The sequence below is a fragment of the Anolis sagrei genome, chromosome 2 (genome assembly GCF_037176765.1).
Source record: "Anolis sagrei isolate rAnoSag1 chromosome 2, rAnoSag1.mat, whole genome shotgun sequence".
In the NCBI taxonomy this organism is placed as follows: Eukaryota; Metazoa; Chordata; class Lepidosauria; order Squamata; family Dactyloidae; genus Anolis; species Anolis sagrei.
This window is the reverse complement of record NC_090022.1, coordinates 128667259-128690557: the sequence shown is the minus strand read 5'-3', so window position 1 is coordinate 128690557 and position 23299 is coordinate 128667259. Positions and strand designations below refer to the sequence as shown.

At 40.5% G+C, this 23299-nt stretch overlaps 1 protein-coding gene across 1 annotated transcript in view; it reads left to right on the top strand.

Annotated features, from left to right (window-relative positions):
* DNAH17 (dynein axonemal heavy chain 17) overlaps nucleotides 1-23299 on the top strand; it is a 111822-nt gene that overhangs the window by 71807 nt on the left and 16716 nt on the right. The window contains exons 57-73 of the mRNA XM_060759821.2: nucleotides 1789-1953; nucleotides 3371-3466; nucleotides 4075-4292; nucleotides 5750-5957; nucleotides 7034-7149; nucleotides 10213-10405; nucleotides 11223-11458; nucleotides 12221-12343; nucleotides 13682-13886; nucleotides 15025-15189; nucleotides 15358-15498; nucleotides 15870-16040; nucleotides 17392-17514; nucleotides 19453-19646; nucleotides 20612-20760; nucleotides 20857-20984; nucleotides 21908-22135. Of these exons, the coding sequence (XP_060615804.2) occupies nucleotides 1789-1953; nucleotides 3371-3466; nucleotides 4075-4292; nucleotides 5750-5957; nucleotides 7034-7149; nucleotides 10213-10405; nucleotides 11223-11458; nucleotides 12221-12343; nucleotides 13682-13886; nucleotides 15025-15189; nucleotides 15358-15498; nucleotides 15870-16040; nucleotides 17392-17514; nucleotides 19453-19646; nucleotides 20612-20760; nucleotides 20857-20984; nucleotides 21908-22135 (2859 nt within the window). The remainder of the gene's footprint in view (nucleotides 1-1788; nucleotides 1954-3370; nucleotides 3467-4074; nucleotides 4293-5749; nucleotides 5958-7033; nucleotides 7150-10212; nucleotides 10406-11222; nucleotides 11459-12220; nucleotides 12344-13681; nucleotides 13887-15024; nucleotides 15190-15357; nucleotides 15499-15869; nucleotides 16041-17391; nucleotides 17515-19452; nucleotides 19647-20611; nucleotides 20761-20856; nucleotides 20985-21907; nucleotides 22136-23299) is intronic.

Here is a 23299-nt window from a genome sequence, read left to right as displayed (position 1 = left end):
TAACGCATGCACTGAATGCTGTGCAGTCACTGAAGAAGGGTGAAAAATGCAAATATTCTGATATTTTCTGTAAAACCCAAGAGCTAATCTGTGAGAAAGGCTACTTTCTGTGAGGTAGTTGCTTACCCACTCTGAGATAATCTGAAAGATACTCCATCCTTTTAGAAGTTAAATTATTTACGCATGAGTAAAGGTTTTTCCAGCTGAGTGACCAATGCATGCTCTGATCGTATTTAATTCATTGCTTAACCTTCCCTGCTAGTACATAACAACTCAAATTATACGCTACATGGAACTGCATGACTCCTCACCACCTGTGTTGTTGATATTTTTTAACCAGCTTTTTAGCCTGAATGTTGTGTGTGTGCCTTCAACTTCTCTGTTAACTATATTGACCTCATGAATTTCATAGGGTTTTCAACATTAACGTTGCAGAAAAGAGAATTGAGAGAGATTGCTTAATTTTTTTCCTACGCTTATTTTCCAGCCCATAGACAAATTCCTTTTTTCCCTAATTTGCTTTTTCCTCTACTGGGATCGAGCATGCATCGGAAAAGTTCCCAGAGCTTTCTTATATCTAATTTTGAGCTGAAAAATGAATTCTCAGAGAAAAGGTGAAGCTGCCATTCTGCATTTTCTTCTTACCTTGCACTCAAGTTCACATTTTGCCCAGGCTGATTTTGACTTTTAAAAGGATGGAGATGAGGACTCTATATAATGTGCATGTTAAGAGTCTCTAGTCTCTCGGGGGTAATTTTATTTCATTAAAAGCTCCTATGCATTCATCTAATTAGGATTGGAGCTATTAGACCAAAGGGAGGAGTATCATTTACTCTTTGCCCTTGCTGTCTTAGATCTGAAGTGGGAGAATCATAGAAACACACAGACCTCATCACACTATACTTTGGAGTAAGTATACAGGGTACATCCCCTTTAAATCCTCCTGCAGAATTCTGGAGTTTAGGAGAGGCTTTTAATATTATTAGCCAGAGGTCCTGGGCCTGCTTAAACTTACAAACCCCAGGATTCTGCAGGATGATTTAAAGGGGATACACACTCTATACTCACTCTTCAAAGTGAAGTGTTGGGAGAGAGCATAGGAGGTATTCACTTCAACTCCCTGCCATGCAGGAACACAGAATCAAAGGGAGAAAGGGCATGAATGAAAGCAGATCAGCCAAATTGGACACAGACACAGCACACACACCTTCAGCATGATGCATCGGAGTTCATTTTCATCCCACCTGGAGAAAGTGAAAAGTGCAACCTTTGTACCAGGAGGCATAGGATATGCTGAATTCTCACCTTTTAAAATATGCTGAGACAAAAAGAGATTTTAGAGATTTGACCCAAAAGACCCCCACATTTTACTGCTATACTTGTATGCTGCCTCATCTCAGATAGTCCCTCCCCTCTCCTTTAAGGATATGGAAGTCCCTTTCATTCTGAGAGGATGGAAGAAACATGACAATCTCATATCATCACACAACCTGCCAGATCTGATAGCATTATGGCATCTCAGCTTCAATCAATGAAAGCAGAAAAGACTATATTTACTGGCTTCCACATGACTAACCAGATTTGACTACATGATGATGCCATGGAAGCAATGCAGAATGAAAGCAGGGCATCTTGTTCTGAGGAGCAAATCTGTTTACCTCAGATCACTGAAGCAGACAAATGCATTTTATGGGGATGTGGTGTGGAGTAGGTCATGAAACTCGAACACACCTCATAACACCTTATTTTAAGGCGGGATTTTGCTTTTCCTCTGAATGTACTTGATAGGTTGATGATCTAAAAGCTAAGCTTGCTGTTCAAGAGCTGGAGCTCAAACATAAAAATGAAAATGCTGACAAACTCATCCAAGTGGTGGGTGTTGAAACAGAGAAGGTGAGCAGGGAGAAAACAATTGCTGATGAAGAGGAATTGAAAGTGCAAGTCATTAACACGGTAAGTGAAACCCTTCCAGTCCTCGGTGGGAAGAAGAATCATCCTAGTAAAAAAAAACTTGACAGAAATGTAATTCTGCTTTATCTTTCTTGATAATGTGAGCAATAGCTAGAGATACTGATTAAACAACAAAGCACACATGGGTTAGAAACACAAACTAAAGGCTTCATTATGGGAACTCTGTTCTAAAATACAAAGAAATAAGAGGGAAGAGAAGATATCAGGATAGAGAGACAAGAAGGGAGGACACTTTGGGTCATTCATGCTATCTAATGCTGTAACCCCTGCTGTCTCTGAGGCATTCTGGACTCTTGTGTTGCTGCACGTCTAACACGTTTCCCCTAAACTAGCAGCATAGCAGAAATTGGCCCTTCAGTGGCCAATTTCTGCAAGTCTCCAGTCTGTCACCATAGCACAGTTTATTATGAACTGTGTCAGTGCAAGAAGACAGATGGTTAGAAATCAGAAGGAAATGTGCTGTATTACAGATGTTGAAGACTAGAACTGTTGACAAGTTTTGTAAAAATATTACATTGTTCCATTTAGCTATGATATCACTAATGAGCCGGAGTCCTGTTGAAACACAACATTAGCATAAATATGGTTGGATGTGCAATTGTGCTATCGCATTGCTCTTTCACCAAATAGAGCACCTCAGAAGTTGTGTAAACATTGGTGCCCATGCAGTCAATTTTTCCACAAGCAAACACTGGGCCCTTTCCCACTGTTTTTACACAGGATCAGGGCTAATCGGCTACCGTACAGCAGATGAGCTCAATGGTGGGACATCTGCTGTACAAGTGACATAATAATGATGATGATGATGATGATGATGATGATATAATTCTTTATACCCCGCTTTTCTCCTTCGCAGGACCCAAAGCAGTTTACAGGATATTAAAATCATGTAAACAACAAATACACTGATAATAGGTATAAAACATCATAAAATAACAATTAAAACAACAATAATATACATTCACATTCACATATTAGTGTATATTTACACCAACATGCATGTGTCCATCCCATATATGTCTGGCTACATTAAGATAAAGAAATTGCTTTGATTTCTTTAGAACCACCATTTTCTCTGGGGGTTTTTGTTGTTGGGTTTTTTTTTTTCCAGAATGACCATCTTTTTTCTTTCTGGCAATTGATCTTAGTCCATTCTTCCTTAACACCACACTTTCTCCCTTTTGGTGGAGATCCCTAGTGGAAAGCTTCTGAGAGAATTGAACCATGTTTACATAGGGTGGCAGAAGATTAATTGGGACTGCCTCTGCTATAATTGGGACAGTTGGAGGTTGTATAGGAGATATGTCTCAAAAATTAAAAGTTAAAGGAGAACATAAACTGAATGCATTTGCACCAGCTGTTTCGTTTATTCTTCACTTCTTGTACTTCTTGTATCCAGAACGTAGCAGAAAAGCAGCGGGCTTGTGAGACTGATTTAGCCAAAGCTGAACCAGCTCTGATTGCTGCTCAGGAAGCACTGGACACTCTCAATAAGGTACAGTTTTGGGCTTTTCAATGGACCGCATGATACATTAATTTCTAGTTTAAGGTTTGTCAATGTCAAATGGGATTACAGGAAGAGTAAAGTTTTTGGGATGCTCCATTTCCCCCCTGGACCCCACGTCTAGACTCCAAATAGCTTTAAATTTTGGGTATTCTGGAAACATTTAGAAACAGGCACCAAACTCTTTTGGACTCTTCTAGTGCAGAAATTCAGTAGAAATGGCAGACCGTAAATTAATGTGAACATGAGACTGTTTGCAGCCTGAGTCTCTGCAGATAAGACATTGCCTGTAAGGAGGGACCCAATAAGTGACACCAAAATGTTGTTCCTACTGCATCATATTTTCTATATCTGTCCCAGGTTATGTTTACTGCACTTAAAATAAATATTGTGTTTATTGGGTTCTTTGGGCAAGAAACTTCTACTGTTTTGTAACAGAATGCTCAGTATATACAGTAGCTGATTACCTTGACATAGCACATGGAAAATTAGTTTTTTGTCTCTCCTACCACATCCTACAGCATCATTTATTCATTCTTCTTCTCCTCTCTCTCTCTCTCTCTCTCTCTGTGTGTGTGTGTGTGTGTGTGCCTTTCTAGAATAACCTGACAGAACTGAAGTCTTTTGGGTCTCCTCCAGAGGCTGTGGTTAATGTGACAGCTGCCGTAATGATCCTTACAGCTCCAGGTGGCAAGATACCAAAAGACAGAAGCTGGAAGGCAGCAAAAGTCATGATGGGCAAAGTGGATACATTTTTGGATTCCCTGAAGAAATTTGACAAAGAGCATATTCCAGAGCCCTGTTTGAAAGCTTTTAAGTAAGGAAACTCTCCACTAATACTGTTACATCAAAGGAAGTTGCTGCCATTCCCTTATTGGATTAGATGCTAACAAAAGCAGAATACCTACCTAGGTTTCACCTCTCCCGGGTCCCACATCCACCACCTAAGCCAGGATAGGCAACCATGGGAGGCTAGGTGGCCACATTATCCTTCCATTAGACCTCAAAGAGCCACAGCCAACAGATCTCACCTCCACTCCAATCAAGCATTTTATTCCCGAAATATACAAATAGCCTCTGGGGCCATAGGAGCATTTTGCCAGATTTGACCTACCATTTTAGGCCCAAAGGAGACCTTTTTTAAACAACTGGAAGTAATCAAAAATCACTTCCTGTTGTTTTTTGTTGTTGTTGTTGTTTTTAAAAGACCTCTCCTGAGCCTGATATGACCAGTGGGACCCTATACATGCTGGAAATGCCTGCTTGTCCCTGGAGACATTTAGGATGAAAGATTGAACCCCAAAGAGCACGAAAATGCCCATGGAGGCCACAGCTTGCACTTTGCTCATTCCTGAATTAAGTAGTATATACATACCTAACAAAATAGAAAACATGATTCTCTTCCTGTAACAACAAAGGACCTGCTTGGTATTCTACTTTGTTGAAGGAGAACAGAAGTTTAAAATAGTAATTGGAAACTTAGGATCCATTCAGGCCAACTATGTGGTTTTGTTGTAGATGTTTTAGTGTACCTTACGTTTCATATGATATTTTTCTTTTTCCACAAAATTCAAAGTGCATGTCCTTAGCTACTGCAAATAAGAGTTTTAAGCTGAAATATGTTGATTATTTTTGGTCCTGACCTTTTGCTTTTGCCCCTGCCCCAAATTGTAGCTTCAGATAACATTTCTGAAATTAAATTTGGTCTTGCTCTTACTTCCAAATAAGTATGATCATTCCTATCCTGGGTGATCCTACCAGTTCTACTGGGGAGGCTACATACCTCCTTAGTATCCTGGAGAAAACATTTTCCTGCACATGCTGGACTCCTACAAGAAGAGCTAGAGGAGAATTGAAAAGATATTTGAATATCCCTCAAGATGTGAGATTCTGGAAATTATAATACAGTCCCAAAAAAGCTTTTCCAACTGCTTCTTTTAAGATCCTGTAGGATTCAAGTGTGTATATATTCACTTTACGCACCCAATCCCACAGAGAGTTAAGGCCAAAGCACAAGGAATGAGACAGGGAAAGCATGGCTCAGTGTTTCAACCCAGACCTTTCCAGTGAATGGTGTGTAATTTGACTAGCGGTACAGCCACCCTCCCTTTTCAGTTTGGCATTTGTACATCTGTCCTGACATCTTTTTTCATACAAACCATGTAGACATGATAATCCTCTTTGTGGTCCCTTTGCAAATCTTAAAGGTGCTTTTCTTCTTCCTGTATAGCACCCACCGCCTACCTACCATGCTTTGTATGCTTCTGTCTGCAGGCCTTTTCAACTTGACCGAAATTTTGATCCTGAGTTTATAATGTCTAAATCCACGGCTGCAGCTGGTTTGTGTTCTTGGTGCCTGAACATAGTTCGCTTCTATGAAGTCTACTGTGATGTTGCACCCAAGCGCCAGGCCTTGGAAGAGGCTAATAACGAACTGGCAGAGGCACAGGCCAAACTCACAATGATTAAAAACAAGATTGCAGTTAAGTACACAGTAACCTCACCTTGGTAATGTGCCAGAGCCCTAGGCAGTCCTGTCCAAGCAAATGTCACTGTTCAAAACAACTGACATTTGCCACTGGCGCTGAGCAAGGAAATTCATTATTTATATGCGAGTTAACAAATTATGCCTGTAGTGCTCAAGTGACATTCTCCCTATGTCTCTGTAAATGGAGAGTCAGTGTATGAGCCGAGTGTGTCATCCTGAGTCAGTAGGTCCCCAGTTCATGGCAGTGGTGTGACCTAAGCTCCCTAGATTGACAGAAAAACTGTGCTGGATTCGAATCAAAACTTCCCCTTGTCTGGCATCCTGTTTTCCACAGGAAGACACTAGATGCTTCTAGGTGCTATCTTAAGACACATTTTGTGTAGTAAAAAATAGGAACTTCTATAACTGAGGTGAGGAACTCTGGAGGGTCCAGGGACTGGATTCTTCCTTCACACATCCACTCCCCATTCCTGAGGATCAACATGGCATCGATAGTTACAGACTTGCACTTAATGTCATGGATCTCCAGCCAGCACAAGAACTGAAAATCTTACAACTGGAGTTCAGTCAGGAACTCTCTTCCATTCTACACCGTCAGGAAATTCAGAGGAAATTGAAGCCGGTTTCATGGCTAATGCTCCACTAGCCAATACTTTGGCTGGGGTAGTTTTACCATCTTTCTTGCACGTGGAAGATGGAAGTGCCGCATCAATGACCCACTGGATACGTCAAAGAATAAGCTGAGTCCCCATCATGAAATTAGACAATGCCTCATAGCATTGGGGAGTATCACTTTCTTGGTTTCCCTAAATGGTAAAAGGCAAAGGAGAAGACTCAGAGCTTCCAAGAGCCACCTCAGTCCTGATTGTAGGAGTAAACAATTGATTTTGCCTCTCCTTGCCCTCTTCTGCATTGGAAGGACAAGGAGCAGCAAAGCAGATGAGCAATAGCATCAAGGTTGTAGATCAGTTACTAGCTTAACTTTTCTCTCTGGTCCAAATTTGATCCCATTGTTGTTGTTGTAAACTGAGCAGTTTTCATGAAAGTAATTGCAAACCTATTTTTTAAAGGATCTAAATGCCAACTTAGCCACTCTCACTGCCGAATTTGAAAAAGCCACCGCTGAGAAAATCAAATGCCAGCAAGAGGCTGATGCAACTAACAGAGTAATTTCATTGGCTAACAGGTACTGTGTTAACAAATCCTGTGAGGAGTGTTCCTTGTTGCCATTGACTGATTGCCACTCTGGTTTCCTATTTTGGAAATTATACAGCCAAACAGCATGTGGAAGAGATTCATTCCTTATCTCCTAAAAAAACATGAAGTGTATGTAGGGGATGCCAATTTTTTGAAGTGATTGAAAAAAATGGTGAGTGCACCTCTTGTCATCATTACACAATCCAAGTCCAAATCAACACAGACATGCATTTGCTATGAAGATTAAAGACACAGAAAAAGTGCCTCACATTTTTTTAAAAGAGTTAGAATATAAATGTAGTAAGCACAGTTTTAAAATTGTGTCCCAATTACTAATAGGAACAATCATTCAGATACAATATATCAGTCATTGATCTTGTTTATATAATTATAATAAATATAATTGACCTTTTACATTTAACTTAATACGTTCTCTTTAGAATCTGTCTTCCTGCACAACTCTGTTGACAGTTTCCAGTGAATTGTGCTGGCGGATCCTGAGATTCCTAGAGAGGTCTTCTCTCTAGTAAAAGACAAATAGTGGGTTTTTTGTTCACAATTTTTCTTCTTACATGGAGGTACTGCACCCCTAACCTGCACAAAAGTGGGTGGCTTTCTGTAGTTTGGCTCTAGGAAATATCAGTGTCACGTTCTTCTTTGTTTGATATTTTTAAGAGGCAGAGCAGGATAACGATCCTAAGATGCTACAAAAGCTAATAACTGCATCTGTCAAAATGACTAAGCCTAGTGTTGAGTCTTGATTGCAATTCCCTAGATTTTTCTTTCTTTTTTTCATGTCAGGAGTGACTTGAGAAACTGCAAGTCGCTTCTGGTGTGAGAGAATTGGCTGTCTGCAAGGACATTGCCCAGGGGACGCTCAGATGTTTTGATGTTTTACCATCCTTGTGGGAGGCTTCTCTCATGTCCCACATGGGGAGCTGGAGCTAACAGAGGGAGCTTATCCATGCTCTCCCCAGATTCGAACCTCTGACCTGTTCTACCGGCACAAGGGTTTAACCCATTGCGCCACTGGGGGCTCCTGTTCCCTAGATACGTTCACATAAAGTATAATCACAAGAAGATGGTAATAACTGTGCAGCCGGTGTGAACTGTGAATTGCTCCACCAAGTACTATGAAAATCAAGCTGTGTTTTTTTTAAAAAAAAAAATGTGAGCCATGGGTGGTGAATATGATGCCTTAACTCAGAATCTCCATCTAAGCATTTTTTATTTTTGCAAATTAATTTTCCAGAGAGGTCAAAATCAACAACTGAGCAGTAGATACTGAAATCATACATCAAAAAGAAATTAGAAGTGTTTTAATGTTATTTCATATGGATAGCATATCGTGTTAAAATCTTGAGGTTCTGAAGGGATCACTCACTATTTGAAATATACAGAGTCAGAAGTTCAAAGGCTTATGGTTAATCCTCCCGGGAGGAGACTTGTTATGCTTCCCAGCATGCTATGAAACCTTACCAGAAAATGAATGCTTCATGGACTGCGAGTCAAGGGCACATTGTTTATTTAGAAAATCTGCAATTAGATTGTGGGGAGTCTGTTAGTTCAAAGGAAAGTAACACGCTCTGCTTCATTATGGGCCTGCAGAAGTTCAAGTTTTCGCTTATTTTGATCCTCGGAAAGTCCCAAAAACCAGTGCTTTCTCTCTCTTACCAGAAGTTGCACAAGGTATATCACACACATATACAAAAGCCACGCATCTTTGCAGTAGACAACAACAAGACTTTATTGATCAGCACAGAGCTTTGTAGTAGTATCATTGCAAGAGACAGGCCGCAGTGTGAATGACTGGAGGTTAGGAGCTCCATCCCTCAGCTGGGAGGAGTGGGAGGGGATTCTAGCCCTGATTCCTGAATATCTTCTTCAAGATTCCAGCAATTGAACACTATATTTTAAAGGAAAGCATCTACTTATTATTTATTAAAAGTACTTGTTTCACATTTAGAACCTTCTATTGCTGAGTGTATTTCTAGCATTTCTATAATCATTTTTTTTCTTGAGGCTTAGTTTGTTTTCTTCCACTTTTGAATGTCAAGTATTCTTGTTGCTATAATGAGTAGCGTAATATTTTAGTTGTTTTTTTTAGTCTCTTCATTCACTCATCCCCGTAAAGAATCATATGGATGAATGTGATCTGGCTCCAGTCTGTTTAGAATTTTGTAGGTCAAAATCAGCACTTTGATTTGAGATTGAAATAAATGGTAAACAAGTGTCATTGGGTCAAGATCAATGTTTTCTAAGTGCAAAACAGACAGGACATATGTTTCAGTGATGTCAAGTTCTGAACATTTGTTAAGGGAGCTCAACACAGCATGCATTGCAGGAATCCAATCACAATGTTGTCACTGTAGCCAAATGTTTCTTCACATGGCAAATGTGTAGTTGGCCAAAAGTGGGGGCATTCATACCCTTCCAAGGGCAATGCTGAAACCAAAAGCACCTCCAAGCTGAGAACCTGGTCCTTCAGAAGGAGTGCAACATGCCATCTATATAAATAAAAATGTAATGTTCATTTGTGGGATTAACATAACTCAACAACCACTGGACGAATTGACACCAAATTTGGACACAAAACACCTATCAGGTCAATGAGTGACCATCACTCATAAAAACACTGAAAAACACAGCAGAAGAGACTTTAAAAGCCAAAAATAAAAATATATTACAACTCATGCACAAAATCACAAATATACACAGACTGGGTCACAGCAAAGTGTGGGATGGCTAGTAGCTAATAAGACTAGTAGTTCTGCCAGTTTAACTGACAGATTTACCTCTTACAAACTATCTTCAGAAGACATGGGGGACATCTGAGATGTTTCCTGAGCACTATCCCAAAGTTATACCAGCAGGAGAATATGAAAGTGGTCCTGGCATGAAGATGCTGATCACTTTTAACCTTAAGCAAGAGGCATTGTAAGGCAAAACGTTTATTTCTTTTGCCCTAGTGATGAATATTGATTTGGTGGTGGTGGGGTGTCCTGCATTGTGCTAACCAAATGAACCTCTTCTTTTTGAAATGTTTCTCAAGGCTTGTTGGTGGCTTAGCATCTGAAAATGTACGTTGGGCTGAGTCTGTGGAAAATTTCCGTGAACAGGAAAAGACTTTGTGTGGAGACGTACTCCTAATTACTGCATTTGTTTCCTATGTGGGCTACTTTACCAAAAAATACAGGACCGAGCTGCTAGACAAATTCTGGGCTCCTTATTTACAACAGCTTAAGGTAACTAAGTTCTGTAGTAAGCTAGACTTTTGTCTCTCTGACTTAAACTTGCAGCTAAGCATCTACACTCAGAGGTCTTTATGCAAGACTTTGTCTTGTATTCCAGCAAATCTCAAATTGTGGAAAAGTTACTGGTAGTGCAGGCTAGGAGAGTCAGGAAGTTACACTCAAATAAAGTGCAACGTTTATATTTTCCAGTGCTCCCTACTTGCTTTATTCAGGAATTAAAAATGCTGAACCCATCGAAGTTAGGGTACAAATGGATTCCTCTTTTTAATGCATGCTATTTTTCAGTTTCAAAATGTGCAGGACAGTTTGCACAAACTGCTAGAACAGCAGACCACAAAAATGACATTGAAACACAAGAAATGATACACCTCAGATTAAAATCTTGGGGCCTTTGCCTGGTGTTTAAAAGACATTTGCCCTGGGGAGCATTACAAGCAGGGCACCGCAACCAAGAACAACCTGTTCCCAGTATACACTCGGTTCACCTCAAATGGCAAAAACACCAGAAAGTGGCCTTCAAGAAGACCATAAAAGACAGACAGGTTAATGTGAACAAATTATTATATATATTCTTTCATATATATAATCTGAAGGAAGACAGAATTTCAACACCAGTTAATAGGCTGGAGATTATCTGAACAGCCTCCTGTCTCATCAGCAGAGAGCCATGATTTTTTTTTTGTAGTTTTTTGTAGTTTTTCCTGTATGTGTTGTTTTATAGTATATACATTTTTGATGTTTAATAAAGATATTTCTTTTAAAATAATCTATGTCTTTATGGCCTCAGAGAGATGCTCTTCCTCACTAGGTGCCAATTCCTATCACTCCTGATCTGGATCCTTTGAGCCTCCTAACAGATGATGCAGATATAGCAACATGGAACAACCAAGGTCTCCCCAGTGACCGCATGTCAACAGAAAATGCAACTATCCTGTGCAATACAGAGCGTTGGCCACTCATTGTAGATGCCCAGCTCCAAGGAATCAAGTGGATTAAGAACAAACATGGAACGGACCTAAAGGCCATCCGTCTCGGACAGAAAAGGTTGAAACGAAATATTCTGTTCTCATTCTTTGACTTTTATTCTCAACATAAGATTTCCTGCAGATTCAAAGCAAAACTGCTCTATGCTCCCAAAGTGGTGTTCTTCAAATTCCATAAGAGTTGTGGGACACTTCTTTGTAGCCAGTGCATTGGATCTAGTTTCAGTTCTCACATCAAACCTGATGAGCAGAATTTTCTTATCTTGATCCGCATGTTCTTCCACAGTGAAAGCATTGGTTTCCTGGTGGAAGACGGTCCCGGTCAGGGTTGGCTTGATGTGCCTTCCTCTTGACATGTTTCTCCCTTTCGCCCTCCATTCGTGCCTCTTCGAATTCCGTAGCACTGCTCGTCACAGCTGACCTCCAGCTAGAGCGCTCAAGGGCCAGGGCTTCCCAGTTCTTGTTGTCTATGCCACAGTTTTTGAGGTTGGTTTTAAGCCCATCTTTAAATCTCTATTTCCTGCCCACCAACATTCCATTTTCTATTCTTTTGTTGGGAGTATAGTAACTGCTTTAGGAGATGGTGATCGAGTATTTGTGACCAGTCTAGCAGACTTAATGGCGTAGCAGCATCACTTCAATGGGGAACTCAAAATGGGCAAAAATGGAAAAGCCCACAGACTTAAAGCACTTTTTTCCTGCTCACTATTCTGAGTGTTTGTGAGAAAAATTGTTTCAGGGATCTTCAGTACACTATATAAGCTGCTTGTGCATCTTTCAGTGCTATGTGTCCTGCTTAAAATGTCCTCATCTGGTTCTGCAGCTATTTGGACATCATTGAACGAGCTATTTCTGAGGGAGACACTCTGCTTATTGAGAACATTGGGGAGACAGTGGAGCCGGTTCTGGATCCTCTGCTAGGCCGAAACACCATCAAGAAAGGAAAGTAGGTTTACTCTTCCTCCTGACTATGCACAGTGAGCTCCTGGTTTTTGAAACAACAATATTTTCTCTTACACTTTTATATTTGCAACCCAAATGATTCTTAATGTGAGTCTATTTAAGATCCAGTATATTTTTCATAACCCCTGCCCCGAAAAGGAACTCCACCAGTGTGCTTTCCTTTTCCCCTTCCATTTTGATCTGCTTTTCAAAGTCAGAAGGAAATGCAGAATTTGCTATGTATTTTTCTCGACATGCACCCCTTCTGTTTTGCAGTGGAAATTGTTGCCTAGGAGTTCCTGGATTAGTATATGACAGCCCCTCCCCAAACCCCACACCACATCTGCTGGGAAATGTCATAGTTATTTCCAGATGCAAATTAGTATGTTTCTTATTGGGATAAAAATTGAGGGGTTAGTCTTCACATGTCTTGCTTTTAAGTGGGCCTGAAATTGCAAGCATATTTCTTTCCGGTATTTGTGCATTTGCAAGCATAAAAAAAATAACACCTTCTTCTGCCACAAAAAAGCTTCCTAGTTTTGCCATAGGTCTTATTTCATTTCCTTTAAGAGGTGTGTTCAAAGATTTGCTGGAAGATGTGTATCCTTAAGGTAACTGCAGGGCTGCCAAGCATACCTAATCCTCTGGGATTACTACAGCAGCAATTTGTACACACAAATGCATTTAAATCTACTTTTATATTTTCCAGCAAGAGGCATTATGTATAGGCTGACATTTAAGATATGCCATTTAGGGGTCAGGAGATACCCACCCCACTCAGTGTTTGAAATGACATATGATTATCATCTGGAGTCATTCAGGTGCTTCGGAAGCATTTTTAAAAAACACTGTTTTTCTGCCAATGAATTTTGGATTCATCCTAAAAATATTTACCTTTGCTGTGCTTTTTTTGTCTTACATTACCAGTTGCTCTCTGTCAGGGCATTGCTGCTCCTACAAAGGTTTTTTAGAACCACCCAGACCATCTCATGTGCATCTCATGTGGGAGTGGACACGTATTCCATTATTTTCCATTACAGTTGCCTGGCTTAATTATTTTTTCAGATAACACACCTTGACAATATCTGTCTAACATAGTCAAAGCCTTGTGTTTGTAGGTTACAGGATAAGAACATGTAGCACTTGGATTCTTTTGTGTTGTGCTAACCATCTTCTCCAGGGTAAAACATTAGGATTTCCAGATTAACACTGGATCTCTGCTAAAATAAAAGAAGCTGAGACCATTTTACAGTGATCGGTATGATGTGAGAAACTGCAGACTGGAAAATTTCTCTTCTGGTTTGTTCAATATCTCATCCCTTCTTGAAACCCTAATCCACAGGTTCATTAAGATAGGAGATAAAGAGGTGGAGTACCACCCCAACTTCCGGCTCATCCTACATACGAAGTATTTCAACCCTCACTACAAACCAGAGATGCAGGCCCAGTGTACTTTGATCAACTTTCTAGTCACCAGGGATGGATTGGAGGACCAACTTTTAGCTGCTGTGGTGGCAAAGGAGAGGCCTGACTTGGAGGAACTGAAGGTAATTATTCATGGCAGACAAGGAACAGCGTGCCCTGCTTCAAACAGAAGCCTAGTCTCCCCTGCTCTCCTTCATTTCTCTCTCTCACTTCTGATCAAGTGAGAGACTTGGTGCTGGGTTCTTTCAATTGCTGTCAAAGGTGTAGAAGAAGAGGCACAAACCAAGCAAACTTTCTCAGTCGCATTTCCAACCCATAAACGGTTCTGGCCCAAGCTACCTATCCGAACGTATCTCTGCCTACGAACCCACCAGGACTCTAAGATCTTCTGGGGAGGCCCTGCTCTCGATCCCGCCTGCATCACAGGCACGGCTGGCAGGGACGAGGGACAGGGCCTTTTCTGTGGTGGCCCCTCGGCTGTGGAACGCCCTTCCCATGGACATTAGATCAGCCCCTTCATTAATGGTGTTTCGAAGAAAACTAAAAACCTGGCTGTTCGAACAGGCGTTCGGTTAAACAAGGCAATGTACACGATGAATATAGGAAACGCAATTATGGAAGACGAATTGGATCACGATTCTAGTTACGAGACGTTAATGTGTTGTTATTGATGTGTCATTCTGTATATTATGCTGTTAATGGTTTTTAAATTTTGTGTGCTGTTGGATTGACTTTTGCTCTTGTTGTAAACCGCGTTGAGTCACCTACAAGGCTGAGAAACTGCGGTATACAAGCAAAGTAAATAAATAAATAAAATATTAAGTGTCCACTTGAGCTCTTACCATTTGCTGTGCTTCGCTAATGTATTATGGAAGGCAATGATAATTGATAAATTACATCAGTGGGGTGGTAGGCCTTCTGCGAGTTTTAGTCTGAATTTTAAATGGGGTATCTAAGATATTGAACCTATGGTGAGAGAATACCAGTGGAGGGAGCCAATCTGTTATCAATATCTGAGAGAGATTAAAAATTTCAGACTTTGCAGTTTTGAAAACAAAATGATTAGGATTTTTTGGAGACCTGCCATTGTGTTGAGTCCCAAAAGCCCCCCGTCCTATCTATTCACCTTGTTTGGAGTCAGGAGCCTGATACACCGATGGAAAGATTGTTCTCCTTCACATGGAGAAGATGATGCATTCACCAATGTGTAACAAATTCTCAACTCTTCCTCTCCACTCCCCATATTCTTTGCTACTATAGGCTACTCTCACAAAGCAACAGAATGAGTTTAAGATAATCCTGAAGGAATTGGAAGACTCTTTACTGGCTAGACTCTCTGCTGCCTCAGGAAACTTTCTTGGAGACACAGCTTTGGTGGAAAACCTAGAGACAACCAAGCGCACCGCTAATGAGATAGAAGAGAAGGTGAGTGGGATCCCCTGTCTTTTGCTGTGCTACTGGGGCAGTGCTCATCTAGGCACCAAGAGGGCGAGGTGGCAGCACAGCAAGAGGTTGTAGAAGTATAAGTATATTGTGAAAGTGTTACTCAAAAGTGCTTTGTGTATCAATAATTGATTGCTTTGAGGTTTTTAGGTGAAAGAGGCTAAGATTACTGAAGTGCAAATTAATGAAGCTAGAGAGAACTACAGGCCAGCTGCAGAAAGAGCATCATTGTTGTATTTTATACTCAACGATCTCAACAAAATCAATCCTATCTATCAGTTCTCACTAAAGGTAACTAACATTGAAACACCTTGCTTGAATGGGCCATTGATTTCATTTGCACAGCAAGATAGTCTTCTGCCATCACAGAACCTAAGCTGCTTGGAATCTTTCTACAGTCCTTATGGTGGACTGTCTGCCCATCACAGTGAAATATGATAAGCATGATAGTAAAGAATAATTAAGGACCAAGGAAGAATAACTTGTTACAACATCATATTGTCAGAGAATCTAGATGCATTTGACATCCTAAAGACCGAATGTTGGTTGATTCATATTTGGATAAAGATGCCTTCTCTACATATGTATAGTTTAATAAAATATGAAGCTATATGACCATCTGAAACATCTTGGACCTGTGCTTTGACTTATCTTCTGACCAGGCATTCAGTGTTGTCTTTGAGAAAGCCATTCAGCGTACCCTTCCTGCAGATGACGTGAAACACAGAGTGATCAATCTAACAGATGAGATCACATACTCAGTCTACATGTACACAGCGCGGGGACTTTTTGAAAGAGACAAGCTTATTTTTCTAGCCCAGGTTGCCTTTCAGGTGAGATGATTACATGCTAACAAAAGCTAAAGAAATGATCCTGTGGATTTGTCTTGATGGGATGGAGTCAGAACATGCCTTTCCTGCATGATAATCAACATATAGTTGTGTTGGGATATGAGATAACTGGCTGGACATCATGTTATTACAGCTGAAAGATAACTGGTTATTGACTTATTTGTAAAGGACAGTAGCACTCATCAGGAGAGTGAGGCTCACCCAATAGTGGAAGTAAAAGCAGGAGAACAATAATGGGACATTTGAGAATCAGCATGGTGTAGTGGTTTGAGTATTGGACTATGACCCAGGAGATCAGGTTTTAAATCCCCACTCGCCCGTGGAAACATACACGGTGACCTTGGGCAAGCCAAAGTCTTTCAGCCTCAGAGGAAGGTTAAGGCAAATTCGCTATCATGCTTCCGTGGTGAGAGAACACAAGAGGGAGCCTCCTCAGTGGGTGCTCCCACCCTCTGGAAATCCTTTCTGCAGAGAGCTAAGCTGGCCCCATCCCCATTTTCCTTTTGCTGGTAGGCAAAGGCCCCTTTGTTTAAGAAGGCCATTAATGTGTAAGTAGAGAGTCTCCTTAGGAGGTATGTTGTTTATTCTTTAACTTTTACATTTTTTATTATTTGCTGATCTGACATTGAAATTTTATTGTTAGGTTTTTAATTGATTGTTTAAATGAGCTGATTTGTGTTCCACTTTGGAAGAAAGGCTGCATGCAAATGAAATTTTAAAATAATAAACAAACATTTATAAGAAAGAGTCTGAGCCATCCCTGCAATTAGGCAGAGTGGTTCTGCTACCTCAGCCGTCAGATTTGGGCTGAAATGAAAGGGAAAAAATATTATATGTCTTTTAAGAAATTGTATTGTTGCATTCCTGCCATGAAAGAGAAGAGGTATTTGTCGAATTACCTGCTTTGCATTACCTCTCAAAATAACCTAGCAGGCTGGAACATACAGCCCGGAAAACACAGCAACCCAGGCTTTTGTGGTTGGGATGCTATTTGCAGTCTTTGGGTGTCCCTAGAAAAGGTACTGAGTGAGAAAGGTTTGAGGGAGAGACTCATAATCCGTGAAGAAATGATAAGAGTGCTAAGATACAGACATAGAAGGTTAAAGTAAAAAGACAAAGAGGAAGCAATAAAATCAGCAGCCAAGGAGAAAGATGAAACAGCCTAATCTGGCCAAGTAAAATGTCATTTGGATTCATTTTGAAAAGTGGGGGGAACAAGTATAAGTCCTGTTATTTCAAGCCAGATCTTGCAAATCCATTTAGAAGATTCCCAACCTATTCCCAGAAAGTGAAGCAAAGAGTCCTAATGTTCTTAATTTCATGCCTTCTTCAGGTCTTGCTGGTGAAGAAAGAAGTGAATCCAGTGGAACTTGATTTCCTCCTGCGTTTTCCCTTTAAAGCTGGACTAGCCTCTCCTGTAGATTTCTTGTTAGGACAAGGATGGGGTGGAATTAAGGTTTGTTTGATTTTTTTTCTAGTCTAATACACTTTTAACAGCCTGACAGGGGTGGGGAACATGTGGCCCTGAAGAGTACAGCGTCCATTATCTCTGGTAGAAATACAACCAAGGCAGCCTAGGGAATTCTGCTTTTGTCGCCAAACCCAGACCAGATATAACAGTGGGATTCCTAAGATGCAAGTTGTTTTTCCATTTTAAAATATGAGCTGGATTTTCCAAAATATAGAAATTTTTAATACAGAAAGAATAAGAAATAGAACTAATAAAGAATATATGCTGACCTGCGCAAAAAAAAAATTAAAATTGGCAGGGTAATTGACACTGACCAGCAGGAAAGAGCTTGGAAAGACATGGCAATTTTTACATGTTCTAGTGATTTCAAAGAAAATTGTTATAAAGTCCACTGATGGTATTTAACCCCACAGATAATAGCTAAAATATATAAAACCAGGATGCTGGAAATGTGAGAAAGAGAAAAGTAGACCCCATCATATGTTATGGAAATATAAAAGAGTTAAGAACTATTGGAAGAAGATACATGATACAATTACAGTAGAGTCTTGCTTATCCGACATAAATGGGTCGGCAGAATGTCGGATAAGTGAAAATGTCAGATAATATAGAGTCTCCTACTGTTACCCATCCAACAAGGTGCTAGAACATTAACAACAGGGACTCAAAGGGTTGAAGCAAGCAATGCCTTGGGGCTAGAGTGACCCAGCAGGAAGCGCCCAGATGCAGAAGAGGAGGATGCAAAAGAGGTGTGTGAAAATCACAGAGGGAAGGAGGGAGGACACTTCCGCTTCCGGTCCTGCCTCTTTTCTCCCTTTCCTCCCTCTTCCTCCTCCTCCTCCTCCTCCTCGTCTTGCCTTTTTCATGTATTAGGAATGGAGAGAGAGTTGGGGAGCGCTCCTTTATTTGAAGGGGAAATGCTGGAGGAAAAGGGGGGCATCGAATAAGAGCGTCAGATAAGACAGAATGTCGAATAAGCGAAGGTTGGATAAGCGAGACTCTACTGTAATAGTATTTTACCATTAGGATTTATACCACAGCTGTATCGTCTCAACGTGATAGGTGTACAGATCAATAAACCTACAAGGAGAATAATTATGTATATGATTACAACAGCAAGGATAGTATTGTCAAAAAAAACAGGATTTTTAAGTTTCTCTTTTTACCGAATAGAACGTAAGAAGATTTAGGAAGAACCTCTACCTCAAAGGGAGGGAAGGAACTAGTGTATTTATCATTTAATTGGATTATGTTATGTTTGCTTGGTTTGTGTGTGTAATTTCTTCTTTGTATCTTATGGTGTTGAATGTGGGGGGGTTTCTTCTCTTTCCTTTGGAAAATAATTTAAAATAGTACCCAAAAGCCCAAAATAAAATAAAATATGAGCTAGATTAGGAGAGAATCAACCTTATAGGAGGTATACTGGAGTTGGGAAGGAACATGCCAGCCCTGCTGCAGGCCAAGTGTGGTCTCTTCAGGGGCAAGACTAAGCCCACGTTCTTCTCCAGTCAGTGTCCACTACAAGGTCTTGTGCAATACTCTTCAGACCTTCTCTCTCCTCTTTCTCTAAAGGATTTTTACTTTAACATTTTTTAATATATGTGTAAGAATGAGATGCTCTTAGCATGAAGTATTGCCTCTTCAGTATCCCACGTGGCCATCACCCGTAAAATGGGATTGAACCCATGTCATCATCTGAGCTGATGATAGAAGGGTGTGGACAATACACCAGGAGATGAGAAAATTGCTAACAGTTTACTTGGGAAGCAGGCTCCATTTGAAAGTATGTGGATTGGAAGAGGACTCCGCTATTTTACATGAAGCCATACTCTTGAGTATCCTTCATGAAGACATACTCTCATGTATTGGAAACAGACAGGAAAGGAATATTCAGCACCATATCTTTTGTTATTTTATTCCCAGGTGCTTTCTGACATGGATGAGTTCAAAAACTTGGACAATGATATTGAAGGCTCTGCTAAACGCTGGAAAAAGTTTGTGGAGTCTGAGACTCCAGAGAAAGAAGTATTTCCTAAAGAGTGGAAAAACAAGACAGCCCTCCAAAAGTTGTGCATGATGAGATGCATGAGGCCAGATCGCATGACCTATGCAGTCAAGTACGTGTTGTCTTCTTCACAGCATTATACTATATAGGAAAGGGTTACTTTGACATAAAAAGTGGTAATTATCATATTTTGGCTGGTCATTATATTTTAAATTAATTCACCCTCCTGAAACATAAAACAAAATGAAAAGTAATTTTAGAATTATTTAATACTGGTCCCTGGGACAAGGACAAGAGGTTGTAGCAGAAATGAATGTGGACAATTTCAACAGAAAGGAGGAAACCATGAAAATGAACAAAATCTGGCTAACAGCACAGTAAATAAAGAAAAACACTCAGAAAGCTGGGGAATTTCAGACATGAAACAATCAGGGCCACCTAACACCTCCTAACAAAGGATTCCCCAAGGCAGGAAGCAGCCAGGCTTTGAAGCTGTAAGACCATTAAATGGTAATCAAGGTGGCCGATTGCAGCATTCACACTTGCCTCAAGCAGACAAGAGTTCTTTCTCCCCACTCCAGACATTCCACAGATATAGAAACCCCACTTGCCTTGTTTCCAATAGACCTCATACCTCTGAGGATGCCTGCCAGAGATGTGGGCAAAACATCAGGAGAGAACGCTTGTGAAATACAGTCATACAACTCGGAAAACTCAAAGCAACCCACTTCCTTAATAGTTTTTCCTGCAGATGAATAGCACAAAGTCAATTATTCTCAAGCCTTGGGGAATGACGATTGTTTTGTTGTACTGTGTTAACAAGAGAATCTTAGTAAATCTGTGCGTTCTCAGGCATTGGTGTCTTTGCTTTAGTTATGCGTACCTATTAGGTAAATCCACTTATTTCAGTGGGATTTCCTCCCAGATAACATAAGATTGGGCTGCAGAGTTCTTACGTTTAAATTAAATGTGTTCGTTTCATTCACAAATCCCCTTTTCCTGCACAAATGGAAGATGAACCCTATCTATCCATCCTCCCCACCTCCTTAACTGTGCCCCAAAATATGATTTTCTCAGGAATTTTGTGGAGGAGAAGATGGGAAGTAAATTTGTTGAAGGACGAAGTGTTGAATTCTCCAAATCGTATGAGGAAAGCAGTATATCTACACCAATATTCTTTATTCTGTCTCCTGGTGTTGATCCTTTAAAGGATGTTGAATCCCTAGGTAAGTCAATATCCCCTCTCCCATAGCAGTGCACATAGAAAGTTTTTTCAAATGAGGCAATGAAGGAATATCACATTGAAATATTAATTCTCCTAGGTCAAAAGCTTGGCTTCACCATAGACAATGGAAAAATCCACAATGTGTCCCTAGGACAAGGACAAGAGGTTGTAGCAGAAAATGCTCTAGATGTGGCTGCAGAAGAGGGGCATTGGGTCATCCTTCAGGTATTAAAATGGCAATGAGATTTCATATGGCTTTGAAAGACCTAGTGCATAGACCAATGCTTGCCTTCCTTTCAAAAGTAATTTCTTAGCAAAATAATAATGTTCAGTATTAGTCACTGAAGATGCACAGCCAGTAATCTAGCAAAAAAGCTGGTGAGTGTTCAGGGAATTAATCGGTGGTGCAGTGGGTTAAATCCTTGTGCCAGCAGGGCTGACGACTGACAGGTCGGAGATTCGAATCTGGGAAGAGCGTGGCTAAGCTCCCTCTATCAGCTCTAGCTCCTCATACGGGGACATGAGAGAAGCCTCCCACAAGGATGGTAAAACATCAAAACATCCCGGCATCCCCTGAGCAATGTCCTTGCAGACGGCCAATTCTCTCTCACCAGAAGTGACTTTCAGTTTCTCAAGTTGCTCATCACACACACACAAAACAAGATGCAACACTGGCACAACTTAAAAGCCTCTGGTCATGTTGCAGTTTCTATCCAGAAACATCCAGAGACACTTGCAACTTTCTATAAGAGGGAGGGAAAATTTCTCGAAATCAAGCATGAGGAGAACCCTTCCATCCACACATCTTGAAACCAATAATAATAATAATAATAATAATAATAATAATAATAATAATAATATTTTTGTACCCCACCTTCATTTCCTCGAAGGGACTCGGGGTGCCTTACATGGGGACAAGCCCGATCAACATAGTTAAAGTATAAAACATTAAAATTCATAAAAATAGCAACAGGCAAAATAAAAGAACAACAAATGGGAGATGGGCACAGAAGGCAGACTTAAAACAGCTTCTGATTTACAGTATAGAACCCTAAAGCTACCATTTAAGAGGGCTCTTGGTACATGGGGGGAAACAGGTGTTCAACCTCAGTGGTAGGAAATAACATGTAAATTTGTGCACCCCATAGAACATACACCTGGTAGCCAAGTGGCTGAGCACCCTGGATAAGAAGGTTGAACGATACAGCATTGGCAGCCATGATGATTACCGAGTATTTATAAGTGCTGAGCCAGCACCCAGCCCAGAGGCACATATTATCCCCCAGGGGCTCCTGGAAAATGCCATTAAAATCACCAATGAGCCCCCAACAGGCATGTATGCCAACTTACACAAAGCCCTGGATCTTTTTACGCAGGTAAGCCGACTCTGCTATGACTGGTCTTGTGACTCTGTCATCTCTATCATGCAAGCACTGGGGTTGGTTTATCCCATCTTCCTGGGAATACTGGTTTCACTTTGACTAGAAAAACTGTTGATCACATACTTTCATCCCTAACATAACAGAGATGGCAGATTCACATTTTGCCATCTCTTTATTGAAGTATATGTTATGACACAACACTGAGATCCTGTATAAGAACAAACCTGGTGTAAGTACGGTAGAACTACTAGTGGAAAGGTATACTACAATACCTCTTGGGCGTTCTGTACAACTATTGCAGTCAGAGACATTTTATGAAGCGCTTAAAAAAAACCCTTTACAATTAGCAATAAAATGATCAGCTGTTTATTTATATTTAATGGAAGACAAGTGTATGCCTAGAACACCATGCTGCTGGGATGCTTAGTGCCTGCATTTTGTGGCTATGCTCCTAAAATCCCATAATTATCATTTTAAAAAAATACTTCATACAAAACCAGGTCACCTCCATTTTACCAATATGGCTAAAGCTAGTGACAAAATGCTTTTGCAAAACTTGTTTTTGAAATGTACATTCTAGCATTATGGTGTTGCCAGTCCTATGCCAGTTGCCACTCCTATTGCCACACTATGCCAGTCCTTTGTTTTTAATAGATTATTCCTAGAAAAACAAAATGATCTTTTAATGCTAAAAAGATCAGAAAAATAATCAGAATCATAAAATAAGAATCCAAAAGATGATGATGAAAGTGAACTAAACTGTGAGACGCCTTTTTTCGAATCCCTCACTGCCCACATCAAAGCCCTGTCCTGGAAGGCCCCTCTATCTGTAGAAACTGTGCTGCTCCTCCATGGTGTTCAGGGGCTGGCAGCCCAGCAGGAAGAAGCAGAATGGTCTTCCCCAAGGATGCTCTTAGAATACCTGCACTGCTTTAAAGAGCAGCCGTTGTGGTTACTCTTCAGTGACCCTTCTGTCTAGATTCATGAGCAACAGTAAATGCCAGAATAAGCCCAGTGTCTTCATTGATGGTACAACTGTGGTATTTGCTGCACATTCCACTGATTGGAGCAAAACCTGCCAAGAAGTGATGAAAAATGGCAGAATTATAGAAGAAAGCAACAAAACTCTATGTATACACACAGGATATCCCAAAGACA